The sequence below is a fragment of the Hemiscyllium ocellatum genome, chromosome 9, assembly GCF_020745735.1.
Source record: "Hemiscyllium ocellatum isolate sHemOce1 chromosome 9, sHemOce1.pat.X.cur, whole genome shotgun sequence".
Taxonomy (NCBI): Eukaryota; Metazoa; Chordata; class Chondrichthyes; order Orectolobiformes; family Hemiscylliidae; genus Hemiscyllium; species Hemiscyllium ocellatum.
The window spans coordinates 24,629,050-24,656,020 of NC_083409.1; the positions used below are offsets into that span (position 1 = coordinate 24,629,050).

Genomic DNA, 26,971 nt, shown 5'->3' on the forward strand with positions numbered 1-26,971 from the left:
GACCAGGTCTACACTGACGAGTTCTATTTCGGCAATGCTCAAGGACAGGTGGACTTTCTCATCTGCAGAATCGGAAGACAATGCAGTCATTTGATTACTGCAAGTCTTACCTTTCTATGACGGTCAGTTGAATTTTCACAGAGGTAGGCAAGACTGAAGAGCTTTCCAATTCTGGAAATGTAGGTGGTATTTAATACTGATACTGGATGATAGTCTATCTTGAGATTTTTTTAAAAATTAATGTCAATCAACAAAGTCAAGCAATAAATTTAGCAAATGAGGAGATTAAAGTAATTAGAACATAGAACAGTATAGCACAGCACAGGCCCTTCGGCCGTCAATTTTGTGCCAGCTCATTTTCCTACTTTAAGATCAGACTAACCTACATACCCTTCATGTGCACTTATATGTCCCTAATGTATCTGACTCCACCACCACTGCTGGCAGTGCATTCTACACATCCACCATCATGTAAAGAACCTGCCTCTGACATCTCCCCTAAACCTTCCTCCAATCACCTTAAAATTATGACCCTCATGATATCCATTTCCACCCTGGGAAAACATCTCTGGCTATCCACTCTATCTATGTCTCTCATCATCTTGTACACCTCTATCAAGTCACCTCTCATCCTTCTTCCTTCCAATAAGAAAAGTCCTGGCTCCCTCAACCTTTGTTCGTCAGATATGCCCTCTAAGTCCAGGAAGCATCCTGGTAAATCTCCTCTGCACCCTCTCTGAACCTTCCACATCTTTCCTATAATGAGGCAATCAGGGTTGAACACAATATTCCTAGTATGTAATAACCAGGGCTGCAGCATAGCCGCGTGGCTCAAACTCAATCCCCCTGCTAATCAAAGCCAACATACCATATGCCTTCCTGGCAACCCTATCAACTTGGGTGGCAACTTTGAGTGGTCTATGAACATGGATCCCAAGATCCCAGTTTTGCCTTTTGCCAAGAATCCTGCCTTTAACCCTATAATCTGCATTCAAATTCTACCTTCAAAAATGAATCACTTCACACTTTTCCAGGTTGAACTCCATCTGCCACGTCTTAGTCCAGTTCTGCACTCTGTCAATGCTCTGTTGCAACCTCCACATTATCCAAAACTCCACAAACTCTCATGTCATCGGCAAACTTACCAATCCACTTCCTCCAAGTCATTTATAAAATCACAAACAGCAGAGGTCCCAAAACAGATCCCTGCAGAACATTACAGGTAACCAAGCTCCACGCTGAGTACCTTCCACCCACCACTGTCCTCTGTCTTCGATAGGCAGCCAATTCTGTATCCAGATAGCCAGATTTCCTGTATCCCATGCCTCCTTACTTTCTCAATGAGCCTACCATGGGGAACCGTATCAAACACCTGGTTAAAGTCCATGTACACCACATCCACTGCTCTACCTTCAATGCGTTTTGTCACGTCCTCAAAGAATCCCAAAGGTTTGTGAGGCATGTCCTGCCCTTCACAATGCCATGCTGATGATCTCTAATCAAACTGTGGGTTTCCAAGTAATCATAAATCCTGTCTCAGAATCCTCTCCAATACTTTAGCTACCACTGATAAGAAAGATTGACTGATCTGTAATTCCCAGGATTATTCTTATTCCCTTTCTTGAAGAAGGGAATAACATTTGGCAACCTCCAATCATCAGGCACTACTCTAGGGGAAGTGAGGGCACTTATTCTTTTGATTTGCTTTACAGTTTTAAGGGTAGCGGAACTTTATTTTGCTCCTTTACTTGTGCAGATTATTCAGTAAATTCATGCGCAAGAATTATTCAGCCAAGAAAAACAGCTTTTGTTTTATGTAGTACCTTTTAATGCGATTAAACAACTTGTGACTTGAGAATAACCTGTTTTTACGTTCTGGTTGATATATTTTTCCCCAAGTTAGTCCTGAAGATGTTGGTAGGTTGCTCAGCTCTTTCCACTTTGCAATAGGAACTGCAGCTGTCTTGAGTGGGGCATTTGAAATCAACATCTTCAAATCTGGATTTCGGTCAAACAAAAGTGCCTGACAACTTTTATGCAATGTGCAATCTACCTGTAAGTACCACTTCAGACTTCCAGAGAGAGAATAATCTTTACTAAACAGGGACCTTAGCTGGACCAATGTGGCCAACCTCTACCAATGAGACCTTAGTACAGACTAAAACATCCGGAGGTAGAAGATTGTTCACTAAAACCTAAGGGAATACTAAAATGGACCAAATTGTTGAAATCAGAGTAAAAGTTTTGAAGGATGATCCAATGTAGGTGCTTCAGCCTGTCAGAAGGTTTGAAATATTTGAATACATCAAGGCAACAAGGCAAGAGAACACAACATCAAAGACAAACCCAGAGATATTGTGTTTATTTCCACACAGACTAATCAATGGTTAGAGCAGGCTGATAGGAAAGGTGGTTGAGGACAACCAGAGGCTCAATAAACAGGGAGCTACTGTAACAGGAAGTAGTATGAAGCAAAACAATACTTGTGAAATTAGAGAAAGTGAACACAAGACATTTGGCTACCTGGACAATAACTTCTATTTGTTACAAATAAATTAAGCAGTCATGATTTGATTGATAAGGGATAATGCAGGTTTGCAAATTTAAAGATATCAACAGTTCTCACAAAGTAACTAGCAATTCAACATCTTGATTTGTCGTCAATTTGTCTTTGATTTCACAGAAACTTTATTTTTGGTCAGATATAAAAGTAAACAAGGCATTAACCAGACCAGACTTAGAATATGTTAACAGTTTTGATCACTCTTTTTAAGGAAAAATGTATTAGCATTGGAAGCAGTCCAGAGCAGATTCATTGGTTGGTTCTGCACATGGAAGAATTTTCTTATGAGGAGAGTCTGAGCAAATTTGGCTTGTGCTTAACATTTAGGGAAACAGAGATGATCTTACTGAAACATGCAAAATAATTTGGGGGCTTGTCAGAATAGATTATGAGAAATTGTTTCCCTGTTGTGGGAGAGTCCAGGACCAGAGGATAATCTCAGAGGAAGGAGTCATGCATTTAAAACAAAGATGAGAAGCAATTTCTTCTCTCAGAAGAGAGTAAATCGACAGCATTCTTTACCACCGAAGGCTGGGTTCATTAAGCATATTCAAGAGTGAAATGGGTAGATTTTTTAATCAGCAAGGCAATCAAAGATTACAGGAAGTCAGAAAAGTGCAGTTGAGGATGATCAGATCATCCATCATCTCACTGAATTATGGAGCAGACTCAAGGGGCTGAATGGCCTACCACTGTTCCTAAATCCCATAGTATGCTAACATCTAGTTGACAGGATACTGCATGGAATTCAGCTCTGGGTGAGCTTGGATCCTACGGCATGCATTGGTGAAATGTATTCAGATAGTTTAAAGAATCTCCTTACCTTCCCACAGGCTGCAGAGGTTCGGAGAGAGACAGGTCGCTACTTGACGAGGCACTAAGGGGCCGTTCTTGACCCTTATTCTCTTTGTCAGATTCTCCTGAAGGTTGGTAAACAGCCTTTTGCTGGACAAAAATTAAATTAATTTTTTTTTATTAGAATGTCCTAGACTGTGTGCAAACCAAAGGTTACCTTTTAACAACATGTGATGCATCACATCATTAAAATTTGAAAGTGACGTGAACAAGCAGTTTAGGTGTTCATCAGTCAAGAGTGTGATTAGGTTAGATACCCTACAGTGTGGAAACAGGCCATTTGACCCCATAAGTACACACCAACCCTCTGAACAGTAACCCACCCAGACCATTTTCCTAATGTACCTAACACTTTGGGCATGGCCAATTCACCTAACTTGCACATCTTTGGACTGTGGGAGGAAACTGGAGTACCCAGAGGAAACCCAAGCACACACTGGGAGAATGTGCCAACTCCATTCTGACAGTCACCCGAAGCTGGATTTGAACCCGGGTCCCTACTGCTATGAGGCAACAATGCTAACCACTGATCCACCATGGTGGTGCTGGAAAAGCACAGCCAGTCAGGCAGTATCCGATGAGTGGGGGAATCGACATTTAAAGCATAAGCTCTACATCAGGAATGAGGATTGTGGGCTAAGGGGGTTAAAAGATAAGGGGCAGGGGTAGCTGAGAGTGTGATAGTTAGATGAAGGTGGGGGTGAAGGTGATAGGTGAGAGAAGAGGGTGGAACAGATTGGTGAGAAGGAAGATGGACAGGTAGAACAGGTCAAGAGGGTGGCGCTGGGTTGGAAGGTTGGATCTTGGTTGTTTTTTTGTGGGGAGGGGCACTGTGGTTAATGGGATGTGCAAGGTGATCAGCAGCAGATGTAATTGGACCACATTAAGTATACTCTTATTTTGGGCTGATCAGCAAGTTCACGAATGTTACAAACATAGGTGGGATGGAAGTCAATAATGAGGAGGATAGCCTCAGATTACAGGAGGATATTGACAGGCTGGTCAATGGACTGATCAGTGGCAGATGGAATTCAAGCCAGATAAATGTGAGGTGATACACTTGGTTAGGAGAAACAAGACAAGGGAACACATGATAAATGGTAGAACCTGGGGAAGCACCAGGGTTCAGTGGAACCCTGGTGTGCATGCACACCGTTCCCTTAAGGTAGCTAAAAGGACAGATAAAATGGTAAAATGTATAAGAAGTTGGTGAGGCAATGACTAGAATATTACGTGCGATTTTGGAATTCACATGATAGGAAAGATGTGATTGTGTTGGAGAGGGTGCAACAGAAATTTACCAGGATGTTGCCTGAGTCGCTGAGTTTTAGTTAAGAATAGAGTTTGGATAGACTGGGGTTGCTTTCCTTGGAGCGGAGAAGACTGGTGGGGGGGGTGGGCGCACTTGATTGAGATGTATAAGATTATGAGGGGCATAAATTGAAGAGACAGGAATAAACTCTGTCCCTCAAAGGAGAGATCAATGACCAGAGATCAGAGATTTAAGGGGCAGAAGGTTTCGAGGGGATGTGAGGAAAGATTTTACACCTAGAGACTGGTAAGAATCTGGAACTCACTATAACAGATTGGTTGAGAGGCAGAAACCCTCATAGCATTGAAATAGTATTTACATGTGCACTTGTAATGCCAAGGCATACATGGCTATGGGCCAAGAGCTGAGAAATGGGATTGGAATCGTTAGGTGATTGAATTTGACTGATGCAGACTCAGCAGGCCAAAGACCCTTTTTGTGTGCTGTAGATCTAATTCTAATTCTTAGCTAACAAAATCTGCTCACCAATCTAAAATTATCCTAGAATCAAGATAGCCTGGTCTGTCTGCTTCCTACCAAACATCCTCTTAATCTCTTATCCTCCATGCCTTCCACCTTCATCTCAAACAAGAATCAAGGATTCCCACCCTGCCTGCACCCCACACACTGATTTTCTCTCATCAGGTTTGCATCCTGAACTAACATTGAAGCTGTCCTAGTCTGAGTCATAAGTGACACATTCTGGGACTGGAGCTGTCTCTATGACTTCTCTGCAGATAACTTCTACCTTTTCGTCTACTTCTCTTATTTTGGAGGGCTACTTTATATCTGTTTTCAAGTTTTTAGTCACCCTTTCTAATGTCTCCTCCTTTAAGTTGTCAATCAGATAACAATGAAAGTTGTTATCTGAACCGACACCTTCACTGGCAACACAGCTGGCTAAACAACACCTCACACACCTGCTACCAGATAACAGCAAATTTAGTAAAGCTACATCAAATTTACACTTAACTGAAGCTTTCAACAGAATCTGGCACTGTGTACTCACATCTTGTTTCATGATATGCTCGCAGCTCTAAAATACCGTTTCAAATCACTATCAGCATTCTCCTCCTTTCCACCAGTGCAGGAATCTCTGCACAGTGCTGCTCTCCCTGCTTTGTCACTATGCAACCTCTTCCACTCGTGACTGCCACCAAGATGATTTTCACTTATAACATAAAACTGTGTAACTCAATATCAAAAGAATCATTACCGGTCTCTCTTGATGCACTACTTGATGGTGTGATGGCTCTTCAACCTTTGCTGGCTCAGACACATACTTCAAGAATGTCTCCTGTAAACGTTTCTGACACATTGGTTCTGGCTTGGGTTTGGAGAAGGCTTCTTTTTGCTTTCTGTAGAGTTCCTGCAGACGTTTGTTCTTTTGTTCCATTGCTTCTTTCTGGGCTTTCTTCTCCTCGGTCTGCCTCTTCTTCCTCTCTACCTGCTGCCTGGCAATATATTGGCGCACTTCCTCCGCATCATAGTGCCGCAATCGCTTCAGCTGCATTTCTGTGCACAGGTTGTGCCTCTCCTGCTTCCTCTTAACAGGGCTCGTACTTCTCGAAGCGAATCGGATTCCAGCTGGCTGCTTACCTTCTTCCGAACTAGTCTTTTCTGCTGGCATGTCCTGATGGGTTGTCTTGAGCTGAAGGTCATCAAGAATCCCTCGTACTTCCGCTGGCAGGACACGTGTATTCAGCGTATCCAATTCATTCTGCCCCTCTTTCTTTCTTTGGTCAGTCTCTGGCTGCTGTTCAGCTCTCTGCCTCTCAGAACTTCTGGGGCGCAACGTTTTAGAAGCTTCGAGTTTGATATCAAAGTCTGCTCTTGCGGTATTTCCTGTAGAAAGTGAATTTTAAGAATTTGAGTGAGAAGATTACTTCTTTTAGGAATGAGGTGGCTAGCTTTGCATTCATTACTGACAAATGTGGCAGCAGTATATACTACCTATAAGGTGCACTGCAACAAATCAAGGCTCATTTGCAAGAACCTTGCAAACTCTCATACTCTCCTATCTAGAAGGACAGGTACAACAGATACCTAGAAACAATACCCCCTGAAGGTTCCTTTCCAAGTTACTCACCTCGTGGAACTACATCACCATTCTTTCATTGATGCTGATTTAAAGTCCTAGGACATCATTAACAGTACAGTGCATCCCTATATCTCAAGGACTGCAGGCCAGGAAAACAGCTCCTGACTACTTACTCCAAAACAATTAGGGATGGACAATAAATGGTGGCCTCACCAGCAACACCCAGATCCCACAAATTATGATAAAAATGTTATTCTCCCTTGCATAACATTGCAGAAAAACAAAATTATGAAGACTCAAACAGAAATTACAGGTGGTGAGGGACAAACTATGAAAGTTTAGCACCCACCACCTTTGGAGTTGGTTTCCACTACATTGTTAAAGCTGACTCAAAGATACAGTTCACTTTGGTAAGGTATTCAAATATCAGGAGACACAGCTAACAATAAGGAATAAGTAGTCAGGTGACATTTGTTTTCAAACTTGTGAAGCAAATAACAATAGAAGTTCACATGATGTGCACTTCTAGAAACACCTGAGTCAGTGGAATGCAACAGGTAACTGGATTGAGTTAGAAATAGGATGATCTTCATTGGAATTTGCATCCTTGGGCCTTTATGAAAAATGAACAAACCTGCTTACAGCTTAATTCTCAAATACTAAGCAAGCCCATCAAAATTACAGTAAAATACTACCAAAAACCTGGAATTTCAAAGTTTTAACAAAGCCTATAAATAATCATCATGAACTGTGTGTTGTTTGGGGAAACTGGGGCTATAGGCGGGGAGAAAGTAAAGAATATGTTGTACAAAGAAATCTTCAGAACCTCTCCCATAAACGATGCGAAAGGCATATTGTTGTAAACAATATGGGTAAGATCAAATGTAGCTCATTCGTGTCTTACTCCTAAAACCAAAACACAGCTAAACAAGGTTCTCAGTCCCAATATAGGGTTATACATTATCAACAAAGCCAATCACAGCATTAGTGCACACACTAACTCTTCAATAGGTGAACAGATCACGCACTAATTATGAGCAGGCGTCAAAATATTCAAGATCAGCCGAGACAAAAGGTCTGAGGGTTGATCAGCTACTCACTTGATCTGGCAATCCTCTCTCTCCCAGCTCTTGAAACGGCAGCCTTTTCATTTTCCTTCACTGGTTTAGGTGCAGGTCCCAGAACCATCTTCACCAGCTTTATACCTTCCCGCCAGGAGCCTGTGCTGATCACATGAGCACCTGAAAGAAAACAACAGCGCCTATGAATTGAAGTCCAGAGAAGCCAGGCTTTGAGCCCACAAAATGCTCATTCTTTGAAGTCTACACAAATCTTCAAGGCACATTTTCCTAGCACAGAACAAAAACAATCAAAATCCAACTCTACAAACTACATTTAAAGCCAAAGTCCTGGCAGCAACTAATGAGAAAGTCTCCTGCAACTTCATGTCCAAACTTCAGTTCAGGATTTAAGGACATCAAAAGGCATACTCAAGAAATGATAACTTCTATGCTTGCTCCTCATAGGAATCTTCCCAAATTCTTCAGCTTCTGCATTTCTATACATGTCCTGTTCTTTCAGTACTCATTTCCTATTCCCCTATCATGTTACTTGCACATATAGCTTGATCCACAGCTCGCTCAGTTCACCAACTGGCACAGATTAGCTGATATTTTCCAATGATACTCAACCAAAATCATCCTTTCTAATTCCTACTGATGTCTTCAGCTTCACCCAGGATGAGCCATATAGCATATTTCACTATGCTGGCTCATTCTTTGTTGTCACTCCTGAATTATAACCAGACAGCTACCAGAATTGCAAATCGTCATATCCAGAATGATATTCACTTGGTTCAAAATGCCTTCTTCCCTTGAAGAAAATTTCAAGGCATTTACCAAGATTCAGACAGCATGTCACTTCCACCAGAGCTAGAAAACTGGGAGTTCAAATCTTATATGTGGAAATTGAGTACATAATCTGCACTGAGATGAGGGTGGAGTACCAAAAGGATGCTGTATAATCAGGGTGTGGTCTTTTTGAATGGGACTAAACCGAGAGACTGCCTTCTCAGAATGATTGTATAGATACAACAGTATATTGGAAGAGTTGGTGCAAAGAGGTTTGCTGCTCTGTTGGCCACTATTTATTCCTCAGTCAATAACAAACAAGTTAGCTGATTATTAAAACACTGTCATGTGACCATGCTATGCAATGATATCAAAATCTTTGATTTTAAATCTTTTCAGTCTCACTCTCCTTTGCCAGACGACCTCCCGTATTGTCTTACCAGTATTCTCTGCTTAACTATCTGCATTCCAGTTAATTCATGACAGCTACTCTGCAATGTTCTCTTGAACCGTTTGCTACATCCATCTCTTTTCTTTGATAAATGTCGCCTTATTTTGATCTTGTTCAGTTTTCCACCTCAGCATCCCCACGTCTGAATTACTGTTCACCTCATTCCCTCATAAAAGGCTCTCGGGTCTACTTGATGGAATCTGTCTAATGATTCAGTAATTGATATTGGGATTCAACATCTTGCTGCTAAATGAAACAAAGTAAACCTTAAAGACAAATCTCTAACAGTATTTATGACAAGATACTCCAATTCGTCTGGAGAACAATCATATCTGCAATCTTATTGTGCCTTTTGCCACCACAGAATGTCCAAACGAACATAGAGATGTACAGCACGGAAACAGACTCTTTAGTCCAACCTGCCCATGCCGACCAGATATCCCAACACAATCTAGTCCCACCTGCCAGCACCCGGCCCATATCTCTCCAAACCCTTCCTATTCATATACCCATTCAGATGCCTTTTAAATGTTGTAATTGTACCAGCCTCCACCACTTCCCCGGCAGCTCATTCCATACATGTACCATCCTCTGTGTGAAAATGTTGCCCCTTAGGTCTCGTATATCTTTCCCCTCTCACCCTAAACCTATGCCCTCTAGCTTTGGACTCCCCCACTCCAGGGAAAATACTTCAACAAATCAATTTTGAAAAGTAGCCTGCATCACGTGGGCAAAAGGAGCAACCAATTTGAACTCAATAGGTTTGACGAGAGATTAGCAAGGTAAATGGACAGTAACCCTGTTTTGGCATAATGTAAGTTAAACAGCAAAGTTGATTGGGACACTCACTGGATGAACTCCTGTGTTCCTTTTCAAATAGAATGACTCACAGCTCTTGCATCTTTTAATGTAATAAAATGCCCAAAAATAATATATGGCATTGCAGTGGATTCTACTAAATCCCTCTGAATGGGCAGTGAAGGAATCACAAATTCATGCTGCATCAATCACCAGCACTTCTTCAGCAATGTATTCAGAGTCAGCCTGCATTATGCCTTCTATGTCCTAGGGTGGGGTCTCAACCAACAACCTTCTGACTCAAAGGCAATAATGCCATTGGGAATCAAGCAGAGATGAAATTCAGCCAATTGCAGCATCCCAACGACAACTGCACTATTAAAGCTAGCCCCACCTAGTAATCAGTGTTCCTTTCTCTGACAAACCAGGGTGCTGAATTCTAGTGACAGCAGGATAAGGCTGTCTGGGTAGTGCTTTGGACTAATGTACACGAGCTGGAAAATTATAATTTCAGCGTTCGCCACCAATTCTATTAATTAGAATTAGATAGGATAGGGACATGGATATTTGTAAAGCAATTCTCTAACATGCATAAAATCAAATGGTAATGGTAAATAATCTGACAGTAATATATATAATTAGCATAGGAATATCCTAATTACATGCAATGATCAATGAACAACAGTGGCTTGAGAAAATGATTTCTAAAGCTCAGACAAGAGTACAAGAGTGTTAAAAGCAGAACCCTGCTGCTTGCTTTCTTTCAGCTGCAAGGCTATTAATAGGAAGTGCTGATGAACCATTCATAATCAGTGTCAGGCAGTGCAGCAAACCCCTTCCCCCATCCCTCCAATCCACCTCAGCATCTGCACAAAAGGCAGAAGACTTAGGTTCACTGTGAATGCAGGACTTTTGCTATATTTAGCACACGGACAGTGCAACCTCTATGCTTGCCTGAGATGGGTTACTTTATGAGAACCTGTTCTACATCAAAGGAACAAACAGAAATCAGGGGCAACTCCCAGAGGTTTGATGCGCATGCTTTTAGCCAGTATAATAATAGGCAAAATACATTAATGCTCTGAGCAGCAAAAAATTGGAACACAAGTTTAAATCCTGCTATCTTAATCCTCTCAAGAGCTCAAAATTAGGACATAGGTTTAAACCCAATTTTCCATGCAGCTGTACTCTAAGATATCTGGTGCTCATGAGTTATGATAATTTTGCATCTTGAAGTGGTTTTTACTCAACGAAGTACTGTGAAGTGTAGTCATGGTGTAATGTGTGAAACATGGTAGCAAACTTATGCTCAACAAACCCCCCAATCAGCAATATGATAATAATTACATAATCTGTTTGTGATGTTGATTGAAGGATAGATCTTGGTCTGGACACCATGTACAACTTCCCTGCTCTCTTGTGAAAGTGCCTTATAGCATCTTTTATGCCTCAAGCAGCTGAATAGGGCTACAGTTTAACATCTTATATGAAAGATGGGTCATCTCAGAGTGCAGTGCTTCCTCAATACCACATAGGAACACAAAAATAGGCCATTCAAGCTTGCTCCTCCATTCAAATCAATCATGGCTGACGATTCAGTTCAATGCCTTTATTCCACACGCTAACTTTAGGTCATTGGTATTTAGGAATCCGTCAACCTTGTCTGGAACATACACAATTGCTGAGCCACCACAGCACTCTGGTGCACAGAATTCCAAAGATTCACAAATCCTATTTTAAAAAAAAACACATCTTCAGGTGAATTCTCACTAAAGTTCTATATAATTGACACAACTTTTACTAAGCTTGTACTCAAACTAGACTGCTCTATGCCTGAAGGGCTTTTGCCCGAAACGTCGATTTTCCTGCTCCTCGGATGCTGCCTGACCTGCTGTGCTTTTCCAGCACCACTCTAATCTAGACTCAAACTAGACTGGCCCAGAGTGGGAGTGACATCATTTTTGGTGCTTTTCATTCCTACCAGGAACAGGCGGCCTACACAGAGCTATCCTATCCACTAACCATTTTCAAGTCACCCATTAATTATAGTCCCAACAACCAGTTCGCAACAGTATGGTCAAAGGTAGGCAAATCCACACAATGCAAGTGGAAGTTGTAGCATTATCTGATGGCTTAAAGCCTTACAATTCCCCCTCCTCTCCCAAAACAAAAGCAATATCTTTCGAGTTTTGAGAAGATTTGTAGCTCCAATTGAGGTTCTGGATGTAAAGTTTGCTCGCTGAGCCAGTAGGCTCATTTTTAAGACGTTTCATCACCATACTAGGTAACATCAGTGAGCCTCTGATGAAGTACTGGTGTTAGTGACCCGCTTTCTATTTGTGTGTTCAGGTTTCCTTGGGTTGGTGATGTCATTTCTTGTTCTTTTTCTCAGAGGGTGGTAAACTGGGTCCAAGTCAATGTGTTTGTTGATAAGAGTCCTGGTTGGAATGCCAAGCTTCTAGGAATTCTTGTGCATGTCTCTGTTTGACTTGTCCCAGGATGGATGTGTTATTCCAATCGAAGTGGTGTTCTTCCTCATCTGTATGTAATGATACTTGTGAGTGGGTCTTTTATTTTGTGGTTAGTAGAAGTTCACAGTGGCTAGTTTTCTGCCTGTATGTCTATTTTACTGTTTGTTATAGTTCTTGCAAGGTATTTTGTAAATTACATTAGTTTTGCTCGTTGTTTGTATAGGGTCTTTCAAGCTCATTAGCCGCTTTTTTAGTGGGTTTGTAGGCTACCATGATGCCAAGGGGTCTGAATAGTCTGGCAGTCGTTTCCAAAATGTCTTTGATTTAGGGGAGAATGGCTAGGGTTTCTGGGTACATTTTGTCTACTTGTTTGGGTTTGTCCAAATACTTCATTGGATAAACAGGCAAAAAGCTAGCCACTAGGATACATGAGCATCAACTGCCGACAAAAAGACATGATCCGCACTCACTTGTATCATTATATACAGATGAGGAAGAACACCATTTCGACTGGGACAGCACATCCATCCTAGGACAAGCCAAACAGAGACATGTACGAGAATTCCTACAGACATGGCATTCCAACTGGAACTCCATCAACAAATACATATACTTAGACCCCATTTACCACCCTCTGAGAAAAACGAACAGGAAATGACCACCACAGGAAATGACATCACCAATCCAAGGAAGCCTAAACACAAATAAGGCGGCACGGTGGCTCAGTGGTTACCACAGCTGCCTCACAGCACCAGGGGCCCAAGTTTGATTCCAGCCTTGGGTGACTGACTGTGTGGAGTTTGCACATTCTCCCTGTGTCTGCGTGGGTTTCCTCTGGTGCTCCAGTTTCCTACCACAGTTCAAAGATGTGCAGGTCAGGTGAATTGGCCATGCTAAATTGCCCATAGTGTTAGGTGCATTAGTCAGAGGGAATGGGTCTGGGTGGGTTACTCTTCGGGTGGGGGGTCAGTGTGGACTTGCTGGGCCGAAAGGCTGTTTCCACGCTGCACAGATTCTAACCTCAGAAAGCAGGTCACTAACACCAGTACCTCACCAGAGGCTCACTGATGATATTACTTAGTATGGTGACAAAATGTCTGAAAACAAACCTTCCAGCTCAGTGAGCAAACTTATGTCCAGAGCAGTATCTTTCATTAACAAGCAGCTTAGAAAGTACAGATTTTATTAAAGAACTTTTTTTAAAAAAGAATGTCTATTCTAGATGAAAGGAATTCCCCCAATTGTAGAAACCAATGTGACCACTATGCAGCAAGGTCAGCACAGCCATATTTTAAGTGATGCTGTTTGCTTTATTTGAATAGCACACTTCTCTTGAACCCAGGAACAATAGGATCTTCATTTCCCACCCCAGCCCTCATGGCAAAGTATTGATTTAGGCACAGATTTTCAATCAGTATCCTTTTGAAAGAGAACAGATTCAAATACATTTCTCATTACACCCTTGCAATCAGCATGAAGCAACATTAATATTAGTTTAAGCTGGATTTGGAACTTCATCCGAAAGAGATCAACCCTCCCATACAACCAAAACCAGAGAATAAACTTTTCAAAACAAAATCCAGACAATATCACCATACTCCTTTCCGAAATGCTTTCAAACCAATGATCGCACAAACGGTAAGTAACAGTTTTAAAAGTAATAACAATTTAATCAATAGATTAAATTTAGAAAAAATATTATAATGCAGGATAGATAATCCTGGACTAGTTCAATGACTTAAACAAATTGCTCAGCAGGATTCCCAGGACAAAAATATGCAAATTCTGTCACAACCACTGTATGTTAAGTGTGCTTTGACACATGACTGCCTACCTCAATTAGTCACTTGAGATTGAAAACTCAAAAATTTTACTGACATTGATAGTTGTGTCACTGGACATCAGTAAATCGCACAGGGTGTTCACCTGAAGTTCTAGCTTGTTGTTCTGAACTTGACTCAGCACTAGGAAACTTTACAATGGTGGAAGCAATTTAAGATTACAAACAATATCAGAGTAATACAAACAAAGTGCGTATTGGTTTAAATGTGGGGCTTTGAGAGTCTCTTGCTACTAATATCTCATGCATCTCGAGGGACAAGGCTGCGCTGTTAGCTCACATTTGGATTTCAGACCAGTTCAAACTTTTATTGAAAGGGTAAAGATATCAAAAGGATCACACAACACATCTGCACATTTAAGACCTTAATAAAGAGCTGTATACCACACAGTGTTGAATGCAGACAACCTTCTGCCTGCCCAAAGAAACTGAATTATTATAACCTGTCATTTGACATTTAATCAAGTGAAATATGAAATTCAACCAAGCACCATAGCAATAACGGCTATGGTTAGGTCAAAGCCAGTCAGTATGGTGCTCATATTTCCTATGTTGTTGATAGTCAAAGATGGTAGATAATCAATATCCTCCAATGTGTTATTCATCAAGACTTTGATTACTGAATTTGAGACAGATACAATGAGGCTCGACCTTCACTCATCATTTACTTATGTGCAATCAGAGTCACTTTGTCACAGTGAGATCAATTTCCATGGAGTAGATGCATAATTATGTTAATACAAGATTCACTTAAAAGAATTCTCTGTGAAACAGCTGTGAATTATTTAGGTTTCTAAGAAGATTCCAAATATCTGTGCAGGTTAAGGTTCTGCTACATGGTTCACTTTATTTCTGTACAAGATTAAGGATCAGCAGAATAGTTTGTGCTTTACCCATGCACACTGTCTGCAAAGAGAACCAAGTTAGCTAGCCTTAAATAGAAAATCTGGTTCACTCACTCGGTTTAACGTCAGGGCTTGGTGATTGAGCAACCTTTTGCACTTTCCGCACTGGTTTAGTGATTTTCTTCTCTTTAAGTTTTTCACATGTGGCTTCCTTCATTTTGCTACTCTCTGTCAAAAAAAAATAAAAGTCAACGACTGCAAACAAGAGTGACAGATCAGTTTAGCACTTAACTAACTTATTTCAATTAAGCTGCATAATTAGTACACATGTAAATTATACTTTTCAATTTAATTAGAACCAGTAATGGTTTCAAATATTTCACAATCTTGATCAATCGACATTGTCCCAGGTTTGGAAAAAGTACAGAACACATTTATATTGGGATGTGTGAATATATATAGAGATGAACAGGCTGGAGATGTTGGGGCTTTCTCCTTTGAGCACAGAAGATCAAGAAGAATTTGATGGAGCTCTTTAAAGTCAGAAATGGTTTTGATAAAGATAATCTGTTTCCAATGGCGGAGGTGTTGATAACTAAAGGGCATAAATGAGCTGATTAGCAATTGAAGCAGTAGCAACATGAGAAAAAAATTTTACTCCACAAATGAGGATCTGGAATTCACTGTTTGATCAGGAACTCAATACAGATTTAACAGTGTTTTCAAAGATAAATGCACGAGAAAATAACTTGAAGGGTTATGGGGATCAACTAAGGGAAAGACTAAATCAATTGCTCTTCAAGAAAGCCAGCACTTGATAGGATGAATAGTCATCTTCTCTGGTGTACTATTCTGTCAAGTAGCGAATAATATGCTCAGAATAGGTCAATGAAATAAGAGTCAACTGTAACTATACAGAGTAATGATAGACACTGAACTTGCACAACTCTTTCAAGGCCACCAACTCCATATGTGCATGAATAACAAATCTCCGCAGATTCTTTGAAAAAGAAAAATCGGTTGAATTCATACAATTGCATCCAAAAGCCAATGTTCCCACAAAGTTATTAGTATAAAGCACCAACAAAAACAGAAATTATTGGAAAAGCCCAGCAGGTCTGGTGGCATCTGTGGAGAGAAATCAGAGGTAACATTTCAGTCCAGTAACCTTCCTCAGAATGGGAATAACATTAAGGGTAGAGCAGTGGATGCTGTTTACATGGATTTTAGCAAGGCTTTCAACAAGGTTCCTCATGGTAGGCTCATCCAGAAGGTTAAGGTGCATGGGATCTATGGTGACTTGGTTGCATGGATTCAGAATTGGCTTGCACTTGGAAGTTCAAGGTTGGTGGTAGAAGGGTGGTGCTCCACAGGGATCAGTACTGGGACCTGTGCTGGCGATATATATAAATGACTTGGATGAAATTGTAGATGGGTGGGAAAGTAAGTTTGCAGATGATACAAAGACTGATGGAGTTGTCAATAGTGTGGCTTGTCAAAGGATATAGATCAGTTGCAGATATGGGTGGAGAAAAATGGCAGGTAGAGCTTAATCCGGGTAAGTGTAAGGTGCTGCACTTTGGAAGTCTAAATGTTAAGGAGATGTATATAGTTAACAGCAGAACCCTGAACAGCATTGATGTACACAGGGATCTTGGAGTTCAAGTCCATAGCTCCCGAAAGGTGACCCACGCAAGTAGATATGGTGCTAAACGCAGCAAATGGCATGCTCGCCTTTATTGGTCAGGGAATCGAGTACAAGAGTCAGGATGTCATGTTGCAGCTTTGTAAGACTTTGGTTAGGCCACACAAAGTATTGCGTTCAATTCCGATCACCACATTACAAGGAGGACGTGGAGGCTTTGAAGAGGGTGCACCAAGAGTGTAGAGGATGCTGCCTGGATTAGAGGGTATGAGCTATAAGAATGGACGAGAAAAACTTGGGTTGTTTTTATCTGGAGAGGCAGAAGCTAAAGGGAGATCTGATTGAAGTCTATAAAATTACGAGATGCTTAGATAGAGTTGATGGTCAAAATCATCTCCCCCCACCCAAGTTGAAATGTCTAATACTAGGGGGCATGCATTTAAAAGGTGCGGGGGGGGGGGGTTCAAAGGAGATGCAAGGGCCAATTTTTTTTTTACACAAAGTGGTAGGAGTCTGGAACGTACTGCCAGGTGGCTGATTATGGACTCAGGGATTAGTCTAATTTAGCGTCACATTTGACACAACATCATGGGCCAAAGGGCTTGTTTCTGTGCTGTACTATATTATGCTGTCATGTTTTTCCAGCAATTTTTGTTTATGATTTCCAGCATCCACAGTTATTTCAGGTCTTTTTTTTAATTTAAAGCTCTCCCAGCTCCTCTAAAGATACGAAAACTCAGAGGCAATTTGCTGAGCAACTGAGTAAAACCGTCACTGCTGAAAAGCTAAAATAGATTTAAGCAGCTGCAGATTCATCATACATCCAGCCATGGCAGTTTGACTTCTAAGCCTGTGCAGTTCAGAAAAGCATGTGGAAAATGCGCAGCTGTTTTCAATTCTTCAGTCTTTTCATTGCCAAAATCTACCAGAGTGTGAAGGGGATGATCAAGTATCATGAACTATTATACAACAAAAAAAAAAGCCGACAGGCTGATACTTCGCTGGTGGTTAGGGGAGGACAAATTCCACATTCACTCATTCTTGTTCTACCCCTTCACCCTCGACAAAGACATCAAGTCAACTGGAGTACCAGTCTACAGAATAAACAAGCATAGGAAACCTCATAACCATCTCCTCACTTTGAAGCCCACAAATAGAAACCACCCACGAGATAAGCAGCAGCGAGAATATCGGCTGAGTGTCTGCTCAATAATCAAGGGATGGCAGAAGACTTTGACAGCCATGTCAAACACACACAACTAACAGCACAAGCCAAGGACTTACTGAAGATCTGGTTCAGCTATGCAAGCATGCTCAACTTTCAGAAAGTCTCACTGGTAGTTTCTGATATATAATGGAAAAGCCTTTAAAACCTCAAATGTGACCCAGATTAATATTTCCAGAAACCATTTAATTTCACCAAAATATTACTTTCCTTGTCCCACTTTTATTCGCAAAGCTACGTTCTAATTCCCTGAGCAATCTGAGCATTCCTATGCTTAGCAGATGTTCTGAGGAAGTCTTTAAGTACCCCACCTCAAGACTCTGTTCAAAACTGCATTAGCAAGTGTACCAGAGTAAAATCATTAACTGAAACACTTAAAAAGAAGTCAATAAGTCTCCTGTTTGCATACTATTATAATTAGTCTTGCATTCAATTTTCACATATGATTTCAATATCATTTTTTCTGCACTGCTATGGAGACTCAGCACCAGCTAGCTGCTTCTAGTGGCATGAAATTATCAGCAACATCCCCCTGATGCAGCTCCATTGCAAACAAATAGCCTGGGTGCAACATCAAAACAACCTAGCAAGAAGAAACGGTCATCTATTCTGAATAGTATTCTCCTACCAAAACAATGCTACCTAACTAATCTATGCAGCTATGGAATCCAATGAAAAGTGTTGGCATTTTCCACTACACAAGCATACAGCTGAATTTCAGTTTAACAGGGGTGGAAAATTAGTTGACTTGTAGGATTCATTTGCACCCATTAACAATGAACCCTTACTGCAAATCAGAAACCCCTCGGAAAATTGGAAAGCAGTGATGGCAAAATGAACTGTACGAATTCTGCTACTCTTAAATAAAACATGCAGAACAACAAATAAGTTATGCCTACTTCAAGCACCATTTTCTAGTCCAGTTTAACCCAACATCTGACAAGAAATATGCTAGACTATAAATTTAGAAACCATGCTAACTGTTAAGGGATCTGGCTTTAAATCCTGACGATGATAGATGGTGGAATTTAAATTCAATTCAAAACAAAAATCAGACATTAGGAATCAATAATGATAACTAAACCACTTAATGAGGTTGAAATGGCTGAGCAAGCCACTCAGGCATAACATTCATCAAAATGTTGCAAAAAAGGAATAAAAACGGACGGACCACTCAGCATTGACCTCGGCACCGGAAATGACAACAGCAAGAAACAGATCCTGTCGACTCTGCAAAGTCCTCCTTGCTAACATCTGGGTCTACTCCAAAATTGACAGCTGCCTCAAAACTAGTCAAGCACCAGCCTGACAAGTCGTATTTGTGAAGCAAACCTTACAGATTATAACCCAGAGACCACTGTCACCATCCCACAGTATGTCCTTTGCCATGAGCAGAACATATCCAGATGCTATGGCACACCAGTACATATTCAGGAGGAAGTAGTTCTGCGAGTCCTCAACATTGACACCAGAGGCCATGAAGTCTCAAGGCATTAGGTCAAACAGGGGTGAGGAAACCTGCTATACTGTGTACCATTCTTTCTCAGCTGATGAAACAGAACTCATCTATATGTTGATTCAACAGTTGAAAGCAGCATTGGGCATGGCAAGTGCACAGAATAACCTCTGGATGGGAGATTTCAAATCCCACCAAGAGCAGTTCAACAGCAACACTACTGGTTAAGTCTTAAAGGACATTGCTGCCCCTGGGTCTACAGCAGGTGGGAACTATCAAGAGGGGAAAAAAAAATACTATCGTCACCAACCTGCTGGCTGCAAATACATCAGTCACTGAATCAGAGTTATACATCATAGAAACAGGCCCTTCAGTTCAACACATCCATGCTGACCAGATATCCTAAACTGATCTAGTCTTTTTTGCCAGCATTTGGCCCATATCCCTCTAAACCTTTGCTATTCATATACCCATCCAGTTGCCTTTTAAAATGTTGTAATTATACCAACCTCCACCACCACCTCTGGCAGCTGGTTCCACACATGCACCACCCTCTGCATGAAGTGGTTGCCCTTCAGGTCACTTTTAAATCTTGCTGTCCCACCTTAAACCTATGCCCTCTAGTTTTGGGCTCCCCTAACCTGGGAAAAAGATCTTGGCTACTCACACTATCTATGCCTCTCATGATTTATAAACTTTTACAAGGTCACCACTGAAACTCGGACACTCCAGGGAAAAAGTCCTCAGCCAATTCAGCCTCTTCCTATAGCTCAAAGCTGCCAGACCCAAACATCCTTTAAATCTTTTCTGAACCCTTTCCAAGTTTAACGACATTTTCTTATAGCTGGGAGAACTGATTAAACATAGTATGCTAAAAGTGACCTCACCAAGGTCCATGACAGAAATCAGCAAGAGTGCCCACCAAATAGTCCTTATAGAGGCAAAGACCTGCTTTCCTTTCGATAGGCAGCAATGAAGCACAGTGGATCAACAGCAGAATCATATCCCAACACAACTTGCAACCTCAAGATCCAGCATAATCCCAATTTTACCATTATCATCAAGTCAAGGAATCAACTCTGGTTCCATGCAGATGCAGGAAGGCATGTCAGCAGCAGCAGCAGCACCAGGTGTAGCTAAAACAAAAGAAAAGTGTCAATCTGGTGCAGCTACAAAACAGAACTGCTTAAACAGCAAGTGACAGACTGAGCGAAGCAATTCCACAACCAACGGAGCATGTCCAGGCTCTGCAGTTGTACCACAACTGATTGCGAATGGTGATGGACAACTAAACAACTCACTGGATGAGGTGGTTCCATAAATATCCCCAGAAAATTCTTGTAAAAGTTAAGACTGATACATTCACAACCATTTTCAGCCAGAAGTCCAGAATGGACGAACTAGCACCACCTCCACCAGAGATCCCAGCATCCTAGATGCCAGTCTTCATTCAGCCAATTTGATTCACTCTACATGATCTCAAAAGAGCAGGCTGTAAGCAATTAATACTGCAAACGTTATGAACTCTGACAACACACCACCCTCTAAAATGCCCCATGCCCTTAGTCAAGCTCTTCCAGTACAGTTACAACACTGGCATCTACCCAATGTGAAAAATTGTTCAAGTATGTACTATACACAAAAATCAGGACAAATCTAGACTGACCAATTACTAACCTATCACTCAACTATCAATAATGTGACAGAAGGTGTCAGCAGTGTTATCAAGCAGCACTTGCTCAATGACAGGTAATTTGGGTTCCGCCAGGGCCACTCTTGAATTCATTACAGTTTTGTTTCAAACAGAGGTAAGATTAATGTAACGACCCTGGAAATCAAAGCTTTGACCAAGTGTGGCTTCAAGAAGCCCTAGCAAAATTGGTGTCAATAGGAATTAGGAAAACCTTTCACGGGTTAGAATCATACCAGGCACATAAGATGGTTGTGGTTGTTGGAGGTTAGTCATCTCTGCAGGAGTTTTTCTGAGTAATGGGCTGATTCCAACCATCTCAACTACTTCTTCAAAAACATTCCCTCCATCATAAGGTCAGAAATAGGGTTGTTCACTGATGATTGTGCCTTCATTAGTGAACAAACATTGCACAATGTTCAGTACTGTTCATTCTTCAGATACTTAAGGAGTTCATATCCAAAAGCAGCAAGACCCGGACAGTATACATGCTGGGCTAAAAAGTGACAAGTAACATCCACACTAAGCAAATTCAGGGAATGCTGTCCTCAATGAGAGGCAACTTAGCTATCACCCTTGACATTTAGTGGTGGCACCATCACTCAATCCCCAACTATCAACATGCTGGGAATTAGCATTGACCGGAAGCGCAACACACTGACTACAAGAGCAGGTCAGAGGCTACAAATTCTGCAGCTAGTCTCTTGACTCCCCAACATCTGTCTACCATTTAGAAAGCACAGATCAGATGTGTGATGGAATACTCCCCACTTACCTGGATGAGTGAAGCTCCAACAAAACATGAAGCTTACCACCATCTAGGTCAAAGAAGCCTGCGTCATTGGTAGCTCATCCAAAAATATCCACTCCCTCTACCATCGATGGTCAGTACCATCTATAGCTATTTACAAGATGCACTGTAGAAATTCAACAAAGGTCCTTCGGCAGCAACCTGCAAAACCATAACTACTTCAATCTAGAAGGACAAGGGCAGCAAATACATGGGAGAACAACTACCCCGTAAATCTCCCTCCAAATGACACACCACTCCAATTTGGAAATATATTGCCGTTCCTTCAGTGCTGTTGGGTCAAAATTCTGGAAGTACCCCCCCCAACATCACTGTGGGTCAACCCTACAGCAGTTGACCATAACCTAAAAGGCAACAAATGCTTGCCTAGCCAGCAATGCCCACACCCTGAGTTTGAATTTTTTCTTAAAAAAAACTGTGCCTGAGTCTGATCAACACTTTATCTTAAATGAGAATAGATTTGCAGACTTTTGACTCTATGAAACTATCCACAAATCAGATGTACTGACTCATTATTCAGTGAAGATGTAGTTTTTGTCTGCCAGTTCAAACCTGCATTTAGTTGCGTTAATGCCACAGTATCATTTGAAACAGTATTCAATATTTATTGCTGCTAGATCACTAGCAAACTTCAAATTAGAAAATTCAAAACTTTTTTTTGGTTAAATCAAGTTATTCACACACATTCAAAAAAAATGGAAACAGGAAGGTGGGAGAAAGCAAACAAATAAAACCCAGAGAGAAAAAAAACAAGCTGGAAATACTCAGCATGTCAAGCCGTACCTATGAAAGAAACAGCTAACACTTCAGGTTGAGGGTGACTTTCATCAGGTCCTTTCACCTAATAAATGGTCATCACTCCCAGAAATATCAGTACCTAAGCTACCAGACACCATACTCCACACACGTAGTTCCAAAAAACAGGAACGAGGGAACAATTTTGGTTTCTCTAATTATGATGAATTAGCCCCACTCTCCTGTTCTTTGGCTGAAGGGGTTTTTGTGAAATATAACAGGAAGGAACACTTTGGGACCAGAAACCATAATTCTATTACTTTTCAAATAGCGATGGACTGAATCTAGAAGTCCGAAATTGGAGGAAACCCAATTTTGATGGTATTAGGCAAAAACTTTCAAAAGTTAATTGCGTGCAGATGTTTGCAGGTAAAGGCTCGGCTGGAAATTAGGAAGCCTTCAAAAATGAGTATTAAGCATATGTCAGGTATAGACAGGATAGATCAAGTGAATCCTTCGAAGAGTATAAGACAGTAAGAGTATACTTAAGGGGAAATGAGATAGCTTTGGCAAATACAGTTCAGGAGAATCCAAAGAGATATTATAAACATTAGGGACAAAAGAGTAACTAGGGAGAGAATAGGGCCCCTCAAAAGATCAGCAAGACAGCCTATGTGTGGAGATGGGGGACATACGAAACAAGTATTTTACATCAGTGTTTACTGTGGAGAAGGACATGGAAGATTTAGAGTGTGGGGAAAAAGATGGTGACATCTTGAAAAAATGTCCATAATAGAGGAGATGGTGCTGTTTGTCTTAAAACACAAAAATGAATAAATTCCCAGGACCTGATCAAGTGTACCCTAGAACTCTGTGGGAAGCTAGGGAAATGATTGCTGGGCCCCTTGTTGAGATATTTGTTTCATCAATAGTTACAGGTGAGGTTGGCTGACGTAGTGTCATTATTTAAGAAAGGTAATGAAAAGCCAGGGAACTATAGATCAGTGAGCCTGACATCAGTGATGGGCAATTGTAAGAGGGAATCCTCAGGGATAGCATTGATATGCATTTGGAAAGGCAAGGACTGATTAGGGATAGTCAACATGGCTTTGTGTGGGAAATCATTTCTCACTAACTTGATTGAGTTTTTTGAAGAAACAACGACAAGTACTGATGAGGGCAGAGCGGTGGACATGATCTATATGGACTTCAGTAAGGCTTTTGATGAGGTTCCTCATGGTAAACTGGTTAGCAAGGTTATATCACATGAAATACAGGGAGAACCAGCCATCTGAATACAGAACTGGCTCAAAGGTAGAAGACAGAGGGTGGTGGAGGGTTGCTTTTCAGAGGTCTGTGACCAGTGGTGTGCCACAAAGATCAATGCTGAGTTTCACTGCTTTTCAACATTTATATAAATGATTTGGACGTGGACACAGGAGCTTTAGTTAGAAAGTCTGCAGATGACACCAAAATTGGAGGTGCAGTGGACAGCAAAGAAGGTTACTTCAGAGTACCAAGGGATTTTGATCAGATAGGGCAATGGGCCAAGGAATGGCAGATGGATTTTAATTAAGATAAATGTGAGGGGCTACATTTTGCAAAGGCAAATAAGGACAGGACTTATACACTTAATACTAAGGTCCTGGGGAGTGTTGCTGCACAAAGACCGAGGAGTGCAGGTTCATCATTCCTTGAAAGTGGAGTCACAAGTAGATAGGGTAGTGAAGATGGTGTTTGGTTCACTTTCCTTTATTGGTCAGTGCATGCAGTATAGGAGTTGGGAGGTCATATTGCAGCTGAACAGGATATGTTTGGAATATTGTGTGCAATTCTGATGCCCCTCCTGCAGGAAGGATGTTGTAAAACTTGACAGGGCAGCACTTCGCATTTATCTAAATTAAACTCCATCTGCCACTTCTCAGCCCACTGGCCCATCTGATCAGGATCCCGTTGTAATCGGATGCAGCCTTTTTCGCTGTCCATTATATCTCCAATTTTGGTGTCATCTGCAAATTTACTAACTATACCCGTTACAGTAACATCCAAATCATTTATATGAATGATTAAAGCAATGGACCCCGCACCGATCCTTGTGGCACTGGTCACAGGCCTCCAGTCTGAAAAACATCTCTCTACCACCAGCCTGTCTTCCACCTTTGATCCAGTTTTACAAGGATATTGCCAGGGTTGGAGAGTTTGAGCTGCAGGAACAGGCTGAATAGGCTGGGGCTGTTTTTCTTGAAGCATCTGAGGCTAAGCGGTGACATTATAGAAGTTTAAAAGATCATGAGGAGCATGGATAGGGTAAATAGACAAGGTCTTTTCCCTGGGATGGGGGATTCCAAGGCTAGAGGGCACAGGTTTAGGGTGAGGCGCAAATGATTCAGAAGGGATCTAAGCGACATCTTTTTCATGCAGAGGGTGGTGCCTGTATGGAATGAGTCTCCAGCAGAAGTGGTGGAGGCTGGTACAATTACAGCACTTAAAAGACATCTGGAGGATTGGATGAATAGAAAGGGTTCAGAAGAATGTGGGCCTAGTGCTGGCAAATGGGATTAGATGAATTTAGGATATCTGGTCAGCATGGAATAGTTGGTCTGAAGGGTCAGTTTCCGTACTGTACATCTCTATGATTCTATAACCAAGTTATCAAGATTGATATCTCAATCTGAAAGCTTGCCCAAAAATTAAGATTCTTAAAACATCGCTCAAATAGTAGTATGAAGAGCTGTGGGCTAAAATAACAAATTGTAATGATGGTTGGAACAAACCCTCCAGGAGAATCAAAATGGATTATTCTGGACTAGGAAGTACAGTTGTAAAATTAAAATTAATGTTATTTTAAAATTAAAAACTATGAGTTTGATCTTGGGGATATTCTTTGTTGTGAAAAGTCAGATGTCAATAATGTTATTGTCCTCGCCCATTATTTAAGAATGGCTGTTTCAAGTGCTAAGAAACTAGTGTGAAGAAAGTGGGTGAAATAGCGTAACGAAGAGTCACTGTTATACAGATTATGAATGACGGCCTGTTCCTGACCACTCTGAATACACAAATTATTTGGACAGTTTCATGCTACCTGCTGCCTTACAGTGCATACCAATGCAACCTCAGCCAAATCACTTTGTTTTGTAAAACTTGCCCTCTCCCAGTCATGAGTTTTTATTCATTATTTATCTCTATTCTTTTCCATAACAAAGCTAATTGAATTGTGATCACTATTCCCAATATGGTTGCCCAATGTTGCTTAACCCTCAAACTTCATTATCCAAAACTAAACCCAGAATTGGGTCTCTTTTTGTTGGACTTGTCTAGGAAAATTGTTTTTAAATAATTTATGAGACAGTAAATGAACTTTTCACCACCAATGCCCCTTATATTGTTTGAAACCTAGTTGATATTGGGATAGTTAAAGTCTCCTACTATTATTGCCCTCTTATTTCTAAAGGCAGAAATTTGTTTACATACATTATCTCCTTCCTATTATTTTGGGGTCTGTAGTATAGTTGGACTGTCCTTTAAAATCCGAAGCTCAACCCATAAAGCTTCATTTGTTAACCCATTAGGTATAATATTCCTTCTCACAACTTTAATTTGTGCTACATCTTCTGCTAACCTTTGCTCTTAGAGAATTTCCAGGTTTTCCCAGTCTCTAGTGGTACCTCAAGTCTTTCAGACCTGGTATTGTTCTTACAAATCTCTAAGGCTTTGGCATTCTTCATGAAATATGGTACCCAGAATTGGTCACAAAACCTAACCATTTTTACAAAGGCTTGGTAAATTTCCTGACTTTTGCACCCTGTTCATGTCTCACTTTTAAAATAATACCCTGTATTATATAGTGCCTCTCCTTCTGCCTACTGAACTTAATTATTTTCACTTCTATGTGTTAACTGCGTTGCACCTGTGTATTTAATCAGTCTTTCTCTGTCCTCTTGACATTATTATCCAAATTCACCATTTCTAACCTGTGTGCCATCCGCAAACTTAGACGTGATTGCCTTGATATCCAAATCTAGATCATGACTGTATCAAAATGAATACTGTTCCAAAACTTAATTTCCATCTCCAGGGATTGACAATAGTTTTAGGTGAAAGTGAAGACTGCAAATGCTGGAGATCAGAGTCCAGATAAGAGTGGTGCTGGAAAAGCAATGCAGGTCAACCAATCAAGCCCAATGCCCCGTGGCCAAACCAACCAATCAGGCCCAAAGTCCAGTGACCGAACATTTCAACATCCTCTCCCACTGTGCCGAGGACATGCAGATCCTCTGCCTCCTCCACCGCCACTCCCTCGCCACCCAATGCCTGGAGGAAGAACACCTCATCTTCCGCCTCAGTACACTTCAACTCCGGGGCATCAATGTGGACTTCACCAGT

General features: G+C 41.1%; 1 protein-coding gene across 5 annotated transcripts in view; it reads right to left on the bottom strand.

Annotated features, from left to right (window-relative positions):
- Nucleotides 1–26,971, bottom strand: part of cep350 (centrosomal protein 350) — a 158,676-nt gene that overhangs the window by 89,496 nt on the left and 42,209 nt on the right. For all 5 annotated transcript variants that reach the window (XM_060830073.1, XM_060830074.1, XM_060830075.1 and 2 more), the window contains exons 8-11: nucleotides 15,141–15,254; nucleotides 7,872–8,012; nucleotides 5,947–6,575; nucleotides 3,387–3,508 (exon numbers count right to left, since the gene is read on the bottom strand). In XM_060830073.1, the coding sequence (XP_060686056.1) occupies nucleotides 3,387–3,508; nucleotides 5,947–6,575; nucleotides 7,872–8,012; nucleotides 15,141–15,254 (1,006 nt within the window). The remainder of the gene's footprint in view (nucleotides 1–3,386; nucleotides 3,509–5,946; nucleotides 6,576–7,871; nucleotides 8,013–15,140; nucleotides 15,255–26,971) is intronic.